This window comes from Phocoena sinus, chromosome 8, assembly GCF_008692025.1.
Source record: "Phocoena sinus isolate mPhoSin1 chromosome 8, mPhoSin1.pri, whole genome shotgun sequence".
Lineage (NCBI taxonomy): Eukaryota > Metazoa > Chordata > Mammalia > Artiodactyla > Phocoenidae > Phocoena > Phocoena sinus.
This window is the reverse complement of record NC_045770.1, coordinates 40,233,651-40,250,498: the sequence shown is the minus strand read 5'-3', so window position 1 is coordinate 40,250,498 and position 16,848 is coordinate 40,233,651. Positions and strand designations below refer to the sequence as shown.

General features: G+C 36.9%; 2 protein-coding genes and 8 non-coding genes across 16 annotated transcripts in view; 1 reads left to right on the top strand and 9 right to left on the bottom strand.

Annotated features, from left to right (window-relative positions):
• The window catches only part of CEP295 (centrosomal protein 295), a 46,729-nt gene extending 41,086 nt beyond the window's left edge, over positions 1–5,643 (top strand). For 4 of the 7 annotated variants that reach the window (XM_032640105.1, XM_032640106.1, XM_032640104.1 and 1 more), the window contains 10 exons: positions 21–269; positions 1,058–1,197; positions 2,069–2,270; positions 2,877–3,475; positions 4,288–4,428; positions 4,695–4,788; positions 4,914–5,078; positions 5,152–5,251; positions 5,332–5,431; positions 5,519–5,643. In XM_032640105.1, the coding sequence (XP_032495996.1) occupies positions 21–269; positions 1,058–1,197; positions 2,069–2,270; positions 2,877–3,475; positions 4,288–4,428; positions 4,695–4,788; positions 4,914–5,078; positions 5,152–5,251; positions 5,332–5,431; positions 5,519–5,557 (1,829 nt within the window). In that variant the 3' untranslated portion in view covers positions 5,558–5,643. Of the gene's footprint in view, positions 1–20; positions 1,202–2,068; positions 2,271–2,876; positions 3,476–4,287; positions 4,429–4,694; positions 4,789–4,913 lie in introns of those variants that run through there. The other 3 variants (XM_032640107.1, XM_032640109.1, XM_032640111.1) reach the window with 3 other exon arrangements.
• TAF1D (TATA-box binding protein associated factor, RNA polymerase I subunit D) lies at positions 5,574–15,159 on the bottom strand. The gene is given in 13 exon segments (XM_032640117.1): positions 5,574–5,715; positions 5,947–5,978; positions 6,420–6,485; positions 6,788–6,834; positions 7,208–7,254; positions 7,881–7,916; positions 8,149–8,198; positions 11,901–11,958; positions 11,961–12,077; positions 12,469–12,526; positions 12,872–13,047; positions 13,856–14,234; positions 15,020–15,159. Coding segments are annotated over 7 exon segments (867 nt in total). The 5' UTR covers positions 15,079–15,159; the 3' UTR covers positions 5,574–5,715; positions 5,947–5,978; positions 6,420–6,485; positions 6,788–6,834; positions 7,208–7,254; positions 7,881–7,916; positions 8,149–8,178.
• On the bottom strand, positions 5,793–5,919 carry LOC116758875. Its single transcript, XR_004351263.1, has one exon. It is a non-coding gene; the product is annotated as a small nucleolar RNA SNORA25 (small nucleolar RNA).
• Positions 6,248–6,368, bottom strand: LOC116758881. Its single transcript, XR_004351268.1, has one exon. It is a non-coding gene; the product is annotated as a small nucleolar RNA SNORA32 (small nucleolar RNA).
• Positions 6,635–6,707, bottom strand: LOC116758871. The gene has a single exon (XR_004351259.1). It is a non-coding gene; the product is annotated as a small nucleolar RNA Z40 (small nucleolar RNA).
• On the bottom strand, positions 6,937–7,071 carry LOC116758876. The gene has a single exon (XR_004351264.1). It is a non-coding gene; the product is annotated as a small nucleolar RNA SNORA1 (small nucleolar RNA).
• On the bottom strand, positions 7,320–7,457 carry LOC116758872. The gene has a single exon (XR_004351260.1). It is a non-coding gene; the product is annotated as a small nucleolar RNA SNORA8 (small nucleolar RNA).
• On the bottom strand, positions 8,020–8,091 carry LOC116758894. The gene has a single exon (XR_004351278.1). It is a non-coding gene; the product is annotated as a small nucleolar RNA SNORD5 (small nucleolar RNA).
• On the bottom strand, positions 8,243–8,373 carry LOC116758882. Its single transcript, XR_004351269.1, has one exon. It is a non-coding gene; the product is annotated as a small nucleolar RNA SNORA18 (small nucleolar RNA).
• LOC116758888 lies at positions 11,215–11,341 on the bottom strand. The gene has a single exon (XR_004351274.1). It is a non-coding gene; the product is annotated as a small nucleolar RNA SNORA40 (small nucleolar RNA).
• Positions 15,160–16,848: the final 1,689 nt, after the last annotated feature.

Here is a 16,848-nt window from a genome sequence, read left to right as displayed (position 1 = left end):
TCATTAAACCCAATTTTCAGAGTCGTTTTCAGAGCTTGTGGACCAGAGGGAACAAGAATCTCCCACTAGTAAAGAAGAGGAAACAAATGTTTTAAGTTCTGTAGTTCCTTCAACACAAGTTATTTATCAAAGACAGGATCCTCAGGACGCCCTTAAACCTCTTTTACCTGCATTGGAAACATTTACATCTGGTCAGACACATATTCAGCAGATGATAGACAAGTACATAAATGAAGCAATTTTGATGACTGAGAAAACAGACTTGTGGGGTAAAATTATTTGTGAACAAATACTTTCATGTAAACTAAGTGTTTTTAACTTTTAACCTTTCATCCTTTTTAGTTGAAAGTAGTGATTGTTTGAGCTTTGTGTTTTGATGGCTTGCTGTAGCAGTTATAACATGGAAAACGCTGAGGAGGGCACTTAGTGAGAGAGGGGCTTTGGAAACAGACTGACTGAGACAGTGTAGAAGAGATGATCAGATCTTCCTTCACCTTTGCAAAGTTAACTACAGTAGCTCAGTATTGCCAATACTGAGCACAAGAACTCAGAAATCAGACCTCTTGACCATTTCCTAACTGTGAAACCACAGGCAGCTTACTCTTTCGTCTCCAGTGGAAGGAGGGGTGTTTGGGATAATGCACATAAATTGCAGTGTCTGGCGTGCGGCAACACTCGGTACAGTGAGCTTTTCTTCTTTTTTTCAAATCATTGATCCTGAAATGAAGTAATTGAGAATAACAAAGCTTATTGTAACAAAGCAGTGACCATGATGGCATCTTACTCCTAACTAACCCCATAAAGACCTTGAGGCTAGTAGAAATGGAAACTTGCATTTGTCAAAGGTTCTGGTCAAACCACTGCCACCACCCACCCCTTTTGTACATGAGAGATAATGGCAGGACTTAATTTGAAAGCACCTGCTGGTAATGAAAAAAATGCAAGTAATTTTGTTAAATTGGAGTTATCTTAAAATAACCTTTATGAGTATGTTCTTAGTACTACTTTTCTAGGCTTCATTTTTAAAATGTGTCCTTTTTCCTTAAAATTCCAACAGTTGACTTCGACTTTCCAGAACTGGAGCAGAGTTTTCCAAATTTGCATCGTCAGCTGTTTAAACCCTTAGAACCACATCTAGATTTTGACTCGTCATCATCTTTCTCTGGGATTTCTCAAGACAGCAAAGACTTTTACCAGGTATAATAAAGTAGATGCTTCTTTGCAGTGAATTTCCAAAAACTGTCTTTTCTTCTGTTAGAACAGAACAATGCTTCTTAGCCTTGGCTGCCAATTAAAATCATCTGATAAGCTTTTAGATACCAGTGCCCAGACTGTACCTCAGACCAATTAGAATCCCTAGGAATGGGCAGATACAGTGATTATAATGCAGAACCAAGATTGAAAACAGGTGCATGAAAATTCTGTCCCAATAGTTTTATCTCCAGCTATGATGACCCATAAAAACTTGTCGGGCTTCCCTGCTGGCACAGTGGTTGAGAGTCCACCTGCCGATGCAGGGGACACAGGTTCGGGCCCCGGTCCGGGAGGATCCCACGTGCCGCGGAGCGGCTGGGCCCGTGAGCCATGGCCGCTGAGCCTGCACATCCGGAGCCTGTGCTCCGCCACGGGAGAGGTCACAACAGTGAGAGGCCCGCAAAAAAACCCAAAAAAACAAAAAAAACTTGTCTTCAGGGTTTCGGGGGGTGGGGTTACTTCAATGGAATTCAGTCTTAAACAGTCAAGTAAACAGAATTTTGCAAAATTTAAAGTCTCTTCCTATACAATAAAGGAGCTAAGATTCAAACCTGGGTCTTTCTATTTCCAGGCAGCTCTGCGTATTTCCTGCTTATCAGAAAATTATATATTCTGGATATATTCTGAACATACTCTGAACTCTGTCTTGTTAATTCACAATTTGTTTTCTAAACAAAGTCTGTTTCATATTTACTAAAGTGAAAGAATTGGGTTTGAATAAGCAAGTGGTTTATGTGGTAGTAAAGTGGTAATTAAGAATAATATCAAAGAAACATAAAAGATTGATTCAACATAGTAAATACTAATATTTCAGCCTTTCCCGGTTGTCTTCCATCAGAGGTCGCATTCCTCCTGTGAAAGCCTCCGTTCTAGTCTGTCACCCAAAAGTACAGCTTCTTTTACAGCACTGAGGACCAGCCTGCATTCTTCTCTTAACACCAGCGTGAACCAGCAGCCTGACCCTAACTGGGCTCGTGAGGAAGCTCAGAGTTTTGCTACAGAAAATGTTACTGAAGGTATGTAGAAGTTCAAAAAAGTTAAATAAAGCTCAATAGTTTTTCATGGTTGTTTATATCAATTTTCCTTGGAAATTGTACCTAGTAGCTCTTGGTTTGTCTCCACTCACCAGTTTCTCTGTATATTTATTTAAATAACAGAAGTAATATATGGTGTTTGCATTTTATTTTGATAAAATAAAAAGTGCTGCCTCTTGCTCAACTTCCCTACCTCAACTCTTAGTTATCAGTTTAAGTATCCTTCTAAAACTTTTTATACAAATTTTATATATATGCACACATCACAACATATACGAGATGCACATGCATGTTTAAGTCTTTCTGTTATAAAGTCAGTATTCTGTTATGGGGGGGAAAGCCCTCGTGTTTAATAGTCATAGTTCCTTTGTTAACTATTATAGGAGAAAATACATGGTGTGAGCAGTAGTTATTCGAAAATCGCTGTGACATCCTTTAACTTTCTATTCACGTCTGTGTATAGCAGTTTTCATTCCTAAAATTTTAAGTAACCTGACTTTATTATTTGCAATGTTCTCAGCAACTGTGAGAGACTATCTCTATCGAAGGTTTTACAACATATAATTATGATCAACTGATTTCTTATAGGGTCTGAACAATCTTTTCAACAACTTCTGCCAGAATTTTCTTCACAAGGAAGCCAGCATGCTGACTTACCAAGTATTTTTAGCAGCATTGAAGCAAGAGATTCTTCCCAAGGGGCAGAAAATCAATACTCTTCCTCTGAACAGAATGAAATATTACAGAACAAGCAAAAAAGTGTTCATTTCCAGCTCTCTGAAGGAAATTTGCAAAGTTCAGTCTTCAGTTCATCTGGTGAGGCTAATGTATTTCATCAGTTAAATCTACAGCATAGCACTCCATGTGGTTCTGCCTCTAGTGAGTGCTCAGTAAAAGACAGACTGGGCTTTGAAGAACTGTCAGAAAGAGGAGTTGGTACAGTGTCACAAGGTCAAGGGCTCACTGATGATAAAGAAACCTGTGGCGTTTTAAATATAAATCCACAATTATGCGTAAGAACTTCAATTCAGACACCATATTCAGTCACTGTTCAGAATGAAAAATGTCTTGAGGATTCAACTACTGCAGAAACTCCATCAATCATAGGAAACCAAACTCAACAAGCAGAGTCAGAGCTCTTTGTAAGTTCTGGATCGTTTTCATTACAGAACTCTATTCCAATCTGGGTAAGTGAAATCTGTGTTGTATGTAACTTTTGTTTTCATTTTCGGACTTTTTAAACAAAATTGCAAGAGATGCAACAGAGCTACTATATGAGGTATAGTCAATCTCATAATCGTTGGAAATCTCCAATGAAATGAGAAAGCAAATTTTTAAAATTTGACCTTCCTCTGAATTTTACAGATCTTCCCAGTTCGCATTTTTCTCCAGCTTTCCTGAAAAATGGCGGCTCAGCCTGTGCTTCAGCACATAAGTGTTGAACTGCATTGTGTGCTGCACTGGATTAATCTCCTTGGTTTCAGCTTACCTTCTAGTACTATTGGTCCCTCCACAGATAAGCAAAAAATAAGGTGGCTTACTTGGCAGCTTTTGGTTTTTTGGTTTTTTTTTTGTAAATTCTTGTTCAGTATTGAAAGGGTTTTTCCTTAATAAAGTGTGGTCTAGGGACTTCCCTGGTGGTCCAGTGGTTGAGACTTCGCCTTCCAGTGCAGGGGGTGTGAGTTCCATCTCTGGTCAGGGAGCTAGGATCCCACACGCCTCGCAGCCCAAGAACTAAACCATAAAACAGAAGCAATACAGCAATCAGCTGCAGCCCAACAGCCATTCAGATAGGTAGGGGATACACACACTGCAGTTCTGCACAGCCCCCAGTCAGCAGGCACTTGGCTCTGTAACCCACGGAGTAGTTTGTCTTCTCCATTATCCTTAGTTGAAGAACCTGTTGTTGTTCTTCCATAATGAACATATTTTTCACATTCTGAGTGTTTCTGAGGCTATGATTTTTGAATATTGTTTCCCTTTTAATTTTACTGTACAGGAGACAGAATGTGGCCATGGTATAATGGAAGAACCAGAACTTACGTTGATAAGCAACAGTGATATCAGTATTGCTGAAATGGATTTTGCAAACTTAACTCTAGAAGAAAAGAGAGAAAATGAGGCAAAGAGCTGTTTTCAGGTAAATTCATAGCTCTCATTTTATACAGCAACCCATAGTTGAGGATTAGGGAATAGAAAAGGATAGTTTTACTTAGCTTTCTACATTGGCATTTCTTACATTAGAATCGTGTATGAATGTGCTCACAGTGAACAAGCTGACAATTGAACTTTCTAGAAAGGCAGTTCCAAAAGACCTAGGGTTTAGAATGGGTAAAGTTTAGAACCTTTGCTGTGAATCTGTACAGTGAGGTAAAGTGGTAAAGTCTGTGACTTTCTCACAATTAGGTGAGTGAATTTCTGCCTCTTCTATCAGAAACACAAAACTCAGATTGTCCAGCTGCATCAGAACATCCTGTGGAGAAACCAGCTGTGTGTGCAGGTATGTATGCCCTGGGCATCAGATTAGAGCCCAGGAGCCAGTGGGGTTCCCCCTACTTGAGCAGAAACCCCACACATTTGTATATTGCTGACATATAGCCTCGATTTTTTTTTTTTTTTAAACAGAAACCCTTTCAAAGTTTACAGCTACTCCAGGGAGCTTACAAGAAGCATTTATGAAAAGAAAAAAAGCATTTATGGAGAGATCCTCACAGAGACAGAAAGAAATAAGGAATAAAATTCGTGTCTCTGGAAGTTCTCAAACCAAAATAGTAAAGGAGAAACCCACAGGTATACTCTCCACATCAGTTTTCAAAGAGAATCTGGCATTACATATATATTAAATGATTTGTTCTCCGCTCAGGTTCATTTGTCAGTCACCTAAAGGGTGTGAACAAGGTTAGAGTGTCTCTTCCTGAAGACAGAAAGACTGCACAAGCCCATATGCACCAAAGGGCTCTAAGGTATGTATGTGGATATATGAAGATATATGAATTCACATAGCTTAAGTGTCTGTCTTTAATTCCATATAAATTTCTTGCAGATTATACCATCAGTTACCTGAAGTGAAAAAGCAAAAGGAAGAGAAAGCAAAGCAAGACGCATATGCCCAAAACAGAGCAAGGGCAAAAGAATTTCATAAGGTGAGCAGCCACTGCCCTCCCTGCCAATTTTTCATGTCTAAGGCACCTCAGAACTACAACTGATAAACGTTATTATTCCCTCCACAGAAAACATTAGAGAAACTTCGAGCCAAAAATATATGCTGACTTCCCACACAAAGTGTAAAGTAAAGGGTTTTTTTATTATGTGTAACACAAAGTTATTTAAGTCAATAAATTTTTAAGGAATTTCACACATTCTGATTCTTTCCACTGCCAATCATCTTAGTTCCTCCAAACTCATAAATCTTCAAGATAAAATAGCCCTAAAGAAGAGAGTAAAAGTTGGAAGATATTTAAATTTATTTTTACTTTCCCACATCACTAATCATGGGTATGAGTAGCTTGTATCTCCATCTGGAAAACATAGCACTATCAAGTTACTATTATATCCAGTGGAGAACTCAGTCTTTGGTCACAGCGTAAAGAGCTCCTGGATGTGGTCCCATCAGCCCTCTTTGAAATGACCTATAAAATTATTTTTAATGTGTACATACCTTTCAAAAAGAAGTTATCATGTGAGTCAGCCCTGTATAACAAATATAAAGATAAGGGTCCATTTTCAGAGGTGCTCATGTAAGCCAGCCTCCCCTCTAGTAACCAGGCAACCTGTAATGTAATAAACTAAAAGCCCAGGATTAAACAAAGAACTCCAGCAATCTAGGCACACACTTGTTCAATATAATAGTCACTACCCATGTATCAGTATTGTAAAATCTAATTAGAAAAAAATGGCTTGTGTTCTTATTTATACTGGAACAGTGCTGACCTAGGCAATGGAAATACAAGTACATAATAAAATGTTCCCAACAGGCTGAATGCTACAAAGTAGCAGAAATAAAACCTAGTGGAAAACTTTTTTTATGGTCATGTCCACAGCAAATGAGAAACTGCATTCTAAAAGCCTTGGTAATGACCATTAAAGCCTGACAAATAATTTTGGTGTGGTAAAATAAAAATAATTACTTACCACAATTCTTTTAGTTAGGCTTCTTTGATCTCCAATCAAATATGGACACACTTCAAAATTCTTCACCTACAGAAAAAGATTGTGATGGCAACTGGGACTGATTAGGTTCCATTTTCATTCACACCTAAATTTAGCTGATTGTTTCCAAACATGCATGTTTCAGGCAACTTTTATCTTAGAGCTTTCATGTTTTAAAACATAGCTTTATGTAAGATGGATGTTCAGAAAGGCTATTTTCATTCAGCCCATTCAGAGCAGTTGAACATTTTGCCCATCATCATGACATCATAGTAAAACAACTAATGGCCTTTTTAACATCATAGTCTTTTTCATTAAATACAAGGGAAAAAATGAAATTAAAATCATACCTGTAATCTTTAGGATCCAATTTCCTCAAGTGATTTACTTTAGGACCCTAGAAATTAAATATAGCAAGTATGTTGCTATTTATCCCTTCATCTTTTCTAATACTGAAAAGCCTTGTTATATCCAATTTTTACTCATGAGCCTAGCAAAAAAATGTTGCAGGTCTCATTGTCACCACCGCAATGAAATTACAGTGATGGAAGCAAAACCTGTGTTCTCAATGTAGCCACATTAACAATTTACGGGCACCGTGAACAACAGTGCCCATTTTCAACTGTATGAGGCTTTATAAACATTTCTCTCAAGCTTGTATATACACTGTGCAAAAGACTTCTGCACTTGTGTAGAAGTTTTGCTGTTTTGCTAACAATGCTATCAATGAAAGGAAAGCTACTAGAAGCAACAGAAATAGAAATCCTTACATGTTTAGGGTCAGGAGACGGATCTGCCTGGTTCTGAATTTGACACCCTAGAAAAATAGTATTAGTTACTACTGAAGACTGTCAAACTGAACAGTGTGAGAAACTACAGGAATACTGTATCAGTAGAAATACCAGGTCTAACATGCACAAAGCCAAGAAAACCAACGATGCCAAATACTGAATTTATATTGCACTGTCCTTTGAACACTCAGCAGGAACAAACTGCTGAATGCAGATACCATGCAGTGCAATTATGACTGAACCAGAAAAAACCCTCAACCTCAAGTTTGTAATGTTAGTATCTGAGAAATATCTTCACACATCTCTAAAAATTTAAGTTCTTATAACATGTTTATTTGTCATTCCAATGAGACAACTACATTAACTCCATTTTAAACTATAAACCTAGCCATTGCTACCTTTACCCTCTCTATACCTATAGAACTTACACAGGAAACTATCCGATTATAAATATTTACGTGTCAGTGCTGTCTCTTCATTTTCCAATTCTGTAAACACAATTACAGCAGTATTTTTGGCCAAAATCCTGATAATTGTTTTATACCTAATTAACTAGCAATCACAACAGTAATGGAATGCTATACTCAAAATTTACATTCTTTTCAGAACTTCTGAATCCTTAATTTGAATAGAAATTAAATATTCCACTTACCTCTAAAAATGTATTAGGTTCAAATCATATTCACTCCTGCAAATAAAATATCAAATAAAAGATGGATACCATACTCATGTGATTAAAAATTAAAACCTCAATATATAACTTAAAATATTTAGATATTAAGCATACTCAGCTCTATCAGAATTAAGTTTTAGTTCATGTCTGTATCATTCAGCAGTTGAACGGTTAAATTCATCATCTGAACTGGAATGGTCCCCCCACTACCCCCACACAAATTACATTGTCACTGATTAAAACTTACCTAAGCCATCACACCCTAGAACAGTACAGATCATTGGGATATGCCAATACCTAAGATAAAAAGTTCGTTAGGTTTTTCATAGTTTACTTGGCAGCTCTGTCTTGTAGTTCTTTCCCACAGATCTAACAGGTAGTTCTATGAGTAAAGGAAACCACACAGTTAATCTATGAGGCGTTTCCAACGATGTAGGTTTACAGAAAAAGCCCCATCGGGATAGACCTCAACCACTGCTTGCTTTTAAAAAAATATAAACAAGTCCACAAGAGAACAATTATTTGAAAGAGCTCCAGTCTCTTAGATGAGTTCAAAACTGTGCAGTAACAGACACCACAAAGGATGTTTTAAGAAATTTAAGGAAATCATCCCATGAATTAGTCACATGGTAGATATTTTTACAATGCTTAGAAAAGATAGCGTTATATTAACAGGTAAAAATATGCAAAGTACTTATTAGCTATTATACATGAACCAAACAAAGGAAGGGTTCCACATATAAATTTAAGCTTGATTTTAAGAACTTCATTACTGCAATGTATTTTGCCTATGCAATTCCCAGATTACTGCAAAATTTTTACTTTGACTGAATTTTTGCCTTAAGAACTATATAAAGCATTTTCTCATTAGTTGATATCAATTATAAAAATACCAAAAAAAAAAAAATACAGAAAAATGTTAATGTGGCTGATGTTCTGACCATTGGGGAATCGTTGAAGACAAATTGGGTGTATTTAATTAAACTTTATATCATTCAGATTCATGAAATTTTGTGTCCTGTGTAGTCATTTCTAGCATTATACTTTTAAATCTTCTACCTCATTTTAGATTATGCATTCATTAAAAACACTGTAGGGACTTCCCTGGCGTACAGCCGTCAGGACTCCAATGCTTCCACTGCAGGTGACACGGGTTCGATCCCTGGTCTGGGAACTAAGATCTGCAATCCACTCGGTGCAGCCAAAAATAAAAGAATGCACTGGCCAAACAAGTGTATGAAAAATATATCCCTTTTGCAAATCTAAATAACAAAGGTCAGATTAAATCAAAATTATAATTAAATCATTCAGCATATTAACATGCATAACATTAAATAAAATAATCTTTAGGAGCAACATTTCATCTCATTTAGGCCATGAGGTTTTCAAGAAAAAAGTTATTTGGGGATTCTTCACATCACGTGAGGGTGAATTAATAGCAGAACATAAATTTTGGTAAACCAAAATTTGAAGGGAAGGAAGAACTTGAAAACATACGACGTGTTTAGTAAACATGTTCAGTCCACATGTAATTAAGTATATAAAGAGTAGCACCATGGCCAGAAAATTTAAAAAATAAAAATAAAACTACTGGATAGTACAATTCAATAACAAAAAAACCACCCAATCAAAAAATTGGCAGAAGACCTAAACAGACATTTCTCCAAAGAAAGCATACACATAGGCACATGAAAAAATGATCATTACTGATTATTAGAAATGTAAATATAATGAAGTACTACCTCACACCAGTAAGAATGGCCATCATCAAAAAGTCTACAAATACATGCTGGAGAGGGTGTTGGAGAAAAAGGAACACCCCCCTACACTGTTGGTGGGAATGTAAACTGGTACAGCCAGTATGGAGAACAGTACGGCAGTTCCTCAAACTGAAAATAGAGCTACCATATGATCTAGCAATCCCACTCCTGGGCATATATCCAGAGAAAAACATGGTTTGAGAGGATACATGCATTGCAATGCTGTTTACAGTAACCAGGACACAGAAGCAACCTAAATGTCCATCAAGAGATGGATAAAGATGTGGTATGTACGTACACGTACACACACACACAGAGTGGATTATTACTCGGATAAAGATGTGGTACACACACACACACACACACACACACACACACACACAATGGATTAGTACTCGGCCATGAAAAAGCATGAAATAATGCCATCTGCAGCAACATGGATGGACCTAGAGATTATCATACTAAGCAAAGTAAATCAAAAATAGAAATACAAATACCATAGGATATCACTTCTTTGTGGAATCTAAAACCACACAAATGAACACATCTATGAAACAAACAGCCTCAGACATAGAGAACAGACTTGTGGTTGCCAAGGAGGGGGATGTGGGGGAAGGATGGACTGGGAGTCTGGGATTAGCAGATGCAAACTACTTATATACGTAAGTACAGATAAACAAGGTCTTAACTACATAGCACAGGGAACTATATTCACTATCCTGTGATAAATCATAATAGAAATATATGTATAACTGAGTCTCTGTTGCACAGCAGAAACTAATATTGTAGGTCAACTATACTTCAATAAACTTTTAAAAAATATTGTATAGGGCTTCCCTGGTGGCGCAGTCGTTGAGAGTCCGCCTGCCGATGCAGGGGACACGGGTTCGTGCCCCAGTCCGAGAAGATCCCACATGCCGCGGAGCGGCTGGGCCCGTGAGACATGGCCACTGAGCCTGTGCGTCCGGAGCCTGTGCTCCACAACAGGAGAGAGGCCACAACAGTGAGAGGCCCGCGTACAAATAAAAAATATATATATTGTATAAGGGTGCGGGGAGATTAAAAATATGTTGTGTATGCTTGAAGCAGGAATATCCAAGATTCTGACTATAACTGCCTAATTTATAGTTCTGGGACCCTTTCATTCAAGCGAAGTGAGACTGGCACAATGTCACTATAAAGCATGTCAATCCTGAGATTCATTTTCTGAAATTACCTTATGAACAGAAATTTAAAATTGGCAAAAATGCCTTTCAATAATGAAACCTATGGAGGTTTTAAATTCTCACAATTTATCACATTTACACAAATTGTACCCAAACTCACCTAAAGCATAAGACATACCTTTTTAATTTATCCAGACACTCTGATCAAGATAAAAGCCTAAAAAGAGAAGCCATCTTTGTTTCATGTCAACGTTAAAATTAGAGTACTAAATCATTACAGCTGATAATTTAAAAGCTTAAGATATGAGGGAAATTATCAGCTCTATAGTCCTGTAAGCAATCTTTATGTTTATCAATACACCCCCATCACCTGACTCTCTTAGGTATCATGTTCCTTCTTATCTGTATCAAAACTCATACTGAACAATGAGCTCTGGGTTGCAAAAGAGGATTTATTTGTGCACCTGTCTAGAAGTCTTTGTCCACAAATTAAACAAAAACAAACACAAGTGCTATGGTAAAATGAAGTATATAGAGTGGCATAATCTGCAACATACAGTGGTGATGAAAATGATTATAGGTAGTTAGGAAAGGAAAATATTAAGTTCTTATTACATTAATAGGCATTTCACACTAAATTTCTCTGAAAAAAATAAAAATGGAGTTGCCAGGTACTCTAAGGAGAATATCATTAGTGGTTATTGCTGTCAATCATTAGTGGTTATTGCAACTAAGATTTTCTTTTCAGGATTACAATCTTATTTCTTTGATTCAAAGCTCAAATGGCACCTTTAAGTTCTCTTACCCAGAAATACACCACCATATGCAAAAACAGTAGGATGTCGTTTATTTTTTGGGGAAGTGATTATATCTGCTGTAACAGCCTCAATGTTTTTTCTACATAATCTCACTGTTTTAATTATTTTTCTTATAATTACTACTTCAGGAGTTTTATAAATTTGTTTATTCTTTTTGTTTTCTTACAAGGTTCTTTTTTATCATAAGGCTAGCATATGTATTCACATTCATCATCTTTTCTTTCTATAAAGTTCCTTTTTCTCTATTCTGTTTACCTTGTCTGGTAGTCATAATCCTATCTATTTTCAGGCCATTCTGTCCTCTGTCCAGTGTTTTTTGGATTTTGATGCTGTCTTTTTAGGCAATGCAGCTTCTTCAGTATATTCCTCTTGTTCCAAATATACATTCTTCTTCTTTGGTATTTCAGAGCTTATTATGAAATAATTATCCTCCTGCATAAGAAATAACAATACTAAGCAATAACTTGAAACTTTACCGCGTTAGTAATTACATATAACTAAACTCTAGGTTACTTAAAATAACCTGGATACTACATCTGGATGTTAAAAATTCAAATTAACTTCTGCTGCTTTTCTCATCTGATATCCTAGTATCAACACCACACATGAAAACTTACAATAGTATTGTTTTTACTGATATAGTATTGATAATTCATGTTCTCAGCAATTATCCATAAAATTCTTATTTTTATTCTTGCATTTCCTACACCAAGGGCATTGAACCTTTCAAAACTTAAATACAGATAGTAACACAACAGGATAAAATTCTCCCTTTGTCAACAGCTGTCCTCCCAAAATGAAGTGGGATAAAATTGTCACTTACCACCAATTTAATATCACATTCATCATGTTCAAGATTTGTTGCAATCTCCTCCTCTGCTCTGCAATATTAAAAGCATATCACTCAATGTATATATATAACTGATTCAACTTTGTTATAAAGCAGAAACTAACATACCATTGTAAAGCAATTATACTCCAATAGTTAAAAAAAAGTGTATCACTCAGATGACAAATCTTTTATAACCCAATGAGTAGTATACTGTCATGACATACAACTGAAACAGCAATACCAGTTAAGTCTATTAGTATTTTATCTGTGTTCACATTACTATTAAATCAAAGTCTAAACAAACTGATAGCATATGGAGCAACATTAAAATTTAAAAGCACTTAATCTTATAAAACCTATGTCCAAAATTATTCCAATCCATGATAGAACTTACGCTGACTCTTCAATAGGAGAGATAGATCCATCATCATCCAAGTATCTGTATCTACGACTATCAAAGTCTTCTTTTTCTAAATCTTCACCAACATTCATTTGTTTCAAGGATTCCTTGAGATGGTATTCATACTTCAGTTTTTCAAGGTAGTTAAAAAATCCTCTTGCCACTGCTTGCTATGTACCAAAAACACCATATTTTAAGTCAAGGACTTAAAAAAAATTTCTTCCACTCAGCAAATGCCTATGTTCCTCAATGACAAGGATCCCCATAACAAGGTCCTTAGTGATCTTGATTTAACTACTCTGCTATATGGAGATCACGTGTATCAATTCACTGTTCTACCTAGCAAGTTATCAAAGTTAGTACCAAGAAAAACAAGCATAAATCTTGTATCGTTTGGGCATTACTTAAGACATTTTTTAATGCAGAGAACTATTTTAATCACCTTAAAACATAAAGAGGTTAATGAGTATTAATCCTTTCCAATAAATCAGATTCTAGAACAAGTGACTACAAATTATGCAATCACTTATCTCAAATATTTCAGAGTCTACTGCTAAGTACTGGCGTTATTTGTCTGGTAATTCTGTCAGAAATTGAAATATCTGAACAAAATGAAATCCTAAAGCCACTGAACATGAAAGGTAGGTGTGGGTTTCACTTCGGTTACTATAAAACAACTGGGCATTTGAGTTTTAGGAATGGTGTTTACAGCCCTGACAGGATAAGATCAAGGTATAAAATCAGCCTTAGAGCACTTCATATACAGGTACATTCACCCAGTGTTACCAGTGTAAGATTCCACCCAGAAGTCCAAGTGAACTTTGAGCTGAAGGAGGGGGATGGCATTTAAGCGGCAGTATAGAGAAGTATTATAAAAGTTGAAGACTGTATGATCCAGGTACATCTAAATTCTAAAAGCGACCAACAACTCATTTGAAACATTTTAAGCTATGTGCATCAGCATACATAAAGACTCACCTCAAAGGTTAAAATTTTTCTCCAAGGTAATGGTTTTCTTCCATTTTCTGATTCTAAAAATGGGAAGCCAGGTCCTTTGTCTTTAAATTGTTTCTTATTTATTTGTGAGCTTCTAGTGTTTCTCCTTCCTTTTGGTCTTCCCCTTGATCTTCCCGTTGGCTTGTATTTCCTCTTTTTACGTTTCTTTTTTTTGAATCTTTCAAAAATAGCTTTTAAAGTCAATGGTCTTGGCTCTATAGATGAGTCACTAGATGAATCTCTTGCTTGAGTACTTTCAGGTGTGTGAACAAATTTTCTAATAGGGTTTCTTTGCCTCCTTTTAGGTGGGATAGGAACACGCTGAGTTTTAAATAAGCTGCTACCAGAGGAAGAGTTATCACTAGAAAACAGGGAAAGATTAATTGTACCCTCATATTACTGTTTATTACCAGTAATATACTTTTCTTTTACAAATGGAAGCAGAAAAACATGTTCAAAGTAATTTTTTAAAAGATGGGCTCGGTACTAGCCAATCACTTAGCTCTGACCACTCTACCACAAGTGGCCCATAATGCCACGTGCCATAGCACTTAGCCAAAAAATCATCTTCCTTTATGTAAGTTCCACAAAGGCAGGCTTGTTCACTGCTAGAGGCTAAACTAAGACAAAGCCTCCTCTAAATAAAACAAGAGTATCCTAGCGGAAAGATGAAGTATACTAGAAATGCTCATTTGTTTTCCCAGTGAGATCAACAACAATTAGGACTAGATACCTCTCATCATATACATAAGCCCAGCATCCCTGATAATGTGGAATATAGGAACAAGTTGATTTTAAAACAAGATTCCCTACTGACATCCATTTTCTTCTTATAAAATGAGGATGATTTAATGAGGAAGATAGCAGTTTGGCCCGGAGAATATACTCCTGTTTCCCTGAGTTAACGATGTGTCCCACAATTATAAGTAAAGTTTGAAGTTAAAACTTCAAAAAAAAAAAAACTTCAAAGGCCTGTGCACACCAGGTTTTCCTTTTCTGTTCTAACGCATGAAAATTACCATTACCACCACTCATTATCTACAATGATTTATGCTTTCCCGGTAATTCAAATACAGTAAAATTACCATCTAGTCTCTTTTCCAGAAAAATCTGGTGATTGTTATTTAAAAAAAAGAAAGCACTTACCTTTGATTCTCAATTTCCACAGCTGAGTCAGATGCCGTTACATAGTTGATAGAATCCATTCCTGGTATGTGTTTTCCAAGCCCCTCTCAAATTTGTTGTCAATTGTCCTTTGATTTAAACAGATTTCTGACCATACAAAATTCAGTAAATGTGATGTTGTTTCCCTGAATGCAAACAGCTAGTATCAGAGTAATGAAAATGTTGATGTCCTTGTGACAATTATGTAAATTAATTACACATAAATTAAGGCAAAAGCACATACAAGGCTTTTTTTTTTTTTTCATACAAGGCTTTTAATATTTTCATGTAGGAACTGTCATTTCAGGTCAATCCTAAAATCTAGAGATTTTATTCACAGGTTCTCTTTCAGTTTTGCCTCCTTAATCTATCCAATGTTAGATTCCAGAAGAGTATTGTAATTTCCAACGAAAGTATCACACAGCTTTCCACAAGTTAAAAAATGTAATTTTACCCTTAGCCATACAACAGCCAAAAAGCCATTTTTCAACATCAGTTGGAAACTAGTATGAAAATCTTTTGCATACAAAGCCAGAAGGCGGAGTATGGCCTCAGTATACCCGGGAAAATAATCAGCAGGACTTAACTACCTCTATCCAAACTCCTGGTCTGGAATTTGCTGTTAATGGGTATTAATACAAAAGTTCTGAATTCTCAACTTTTCGATGAAAGGCTTACAAAAAAAAAAAAAAAAAAAAAAAAAGACAAAGGGCACTGTTGTAATCTCCTTAGATACAATAGTTTGGACAAATTTTTAAAAAAGATCATGTCTAATTTTACTTTTCCATCTCCCTTATTGGAGATGCCATCATTCTTCCTATTTGTATATTGTTCTTAGTCTTTAGCATTCTTGGCAATGACAAATGAGCAACGATGAAAGAAATCCTACAAGAACAATACACTTCGAACATAGGAAACCAATAAGGTCACAGAGATCTCAGATTCGCAAAATATCCAGCGGACTCCTGGTAATTTCATGATGTTTTATCGTAGTTTTCTAAAATGCAAAATCTAAGAAATAAGTCACGAAATAACTGCCCAAAAAGAAATTCAACAAGTGGATCCAATGGCACTGATGGTATACCTGAGATTAAAAAAAAAAAAAAAAATCAGAGCGTATTATCAAAATTAAAGTTGACTCAAAACCTCTTTTTCGGAAACTAGAAAGCATTCCTACGGAAGTGTGGCTTCCTATTCCGAGATTCTGCGAGGAGGAGCACATGGCAATAGTGCCCTTCACTGGCTCTAACAATTCCCCTTCAGCACTTTGTGCGATTTTGGGGCGAGCGTCTCCAGGAAGCGCCTAACCTCGTACAAGAAGAACGGCGTCAGCAATGGTTACCTCGCACTTAAACCCTATTAATTCAGAAAATGTGTATTGTATGTACCACACTTTAACATCTACATGCCAGACAACGGACCACGCCCATGCTATAATCGTGTACTGTGGGCCGCAGTAAAGTCACTAGGCCCGAAGTCCACAAAAACCACGAGCCCTCCGCCCTCGGGGACTGACTTTCGCGGCTGGACCCCAATATGCCACGCAGAGGCCTGGGAAAAGCTACAAGAAGAAACCCTCCCCCGCCCACAAGGCCCGGAAGCCCCCGTCCTCTTTCCTACCCGTCGAGACGGCAGACAGCTTGCACCAACCAGCGCCGGCTCGGCATGGGCCTCAGCTGCGTACCAGATACCCGCCACCCCTCCCTAGGAAGTCCGCATTCAGCAACCTCCGGAACCCTCCCCTCACTCCAACAAGTTAAGAACCACCTACCTCCATTACCGCGCTGGAGAAAAGGATGGGCGGGTTGCGT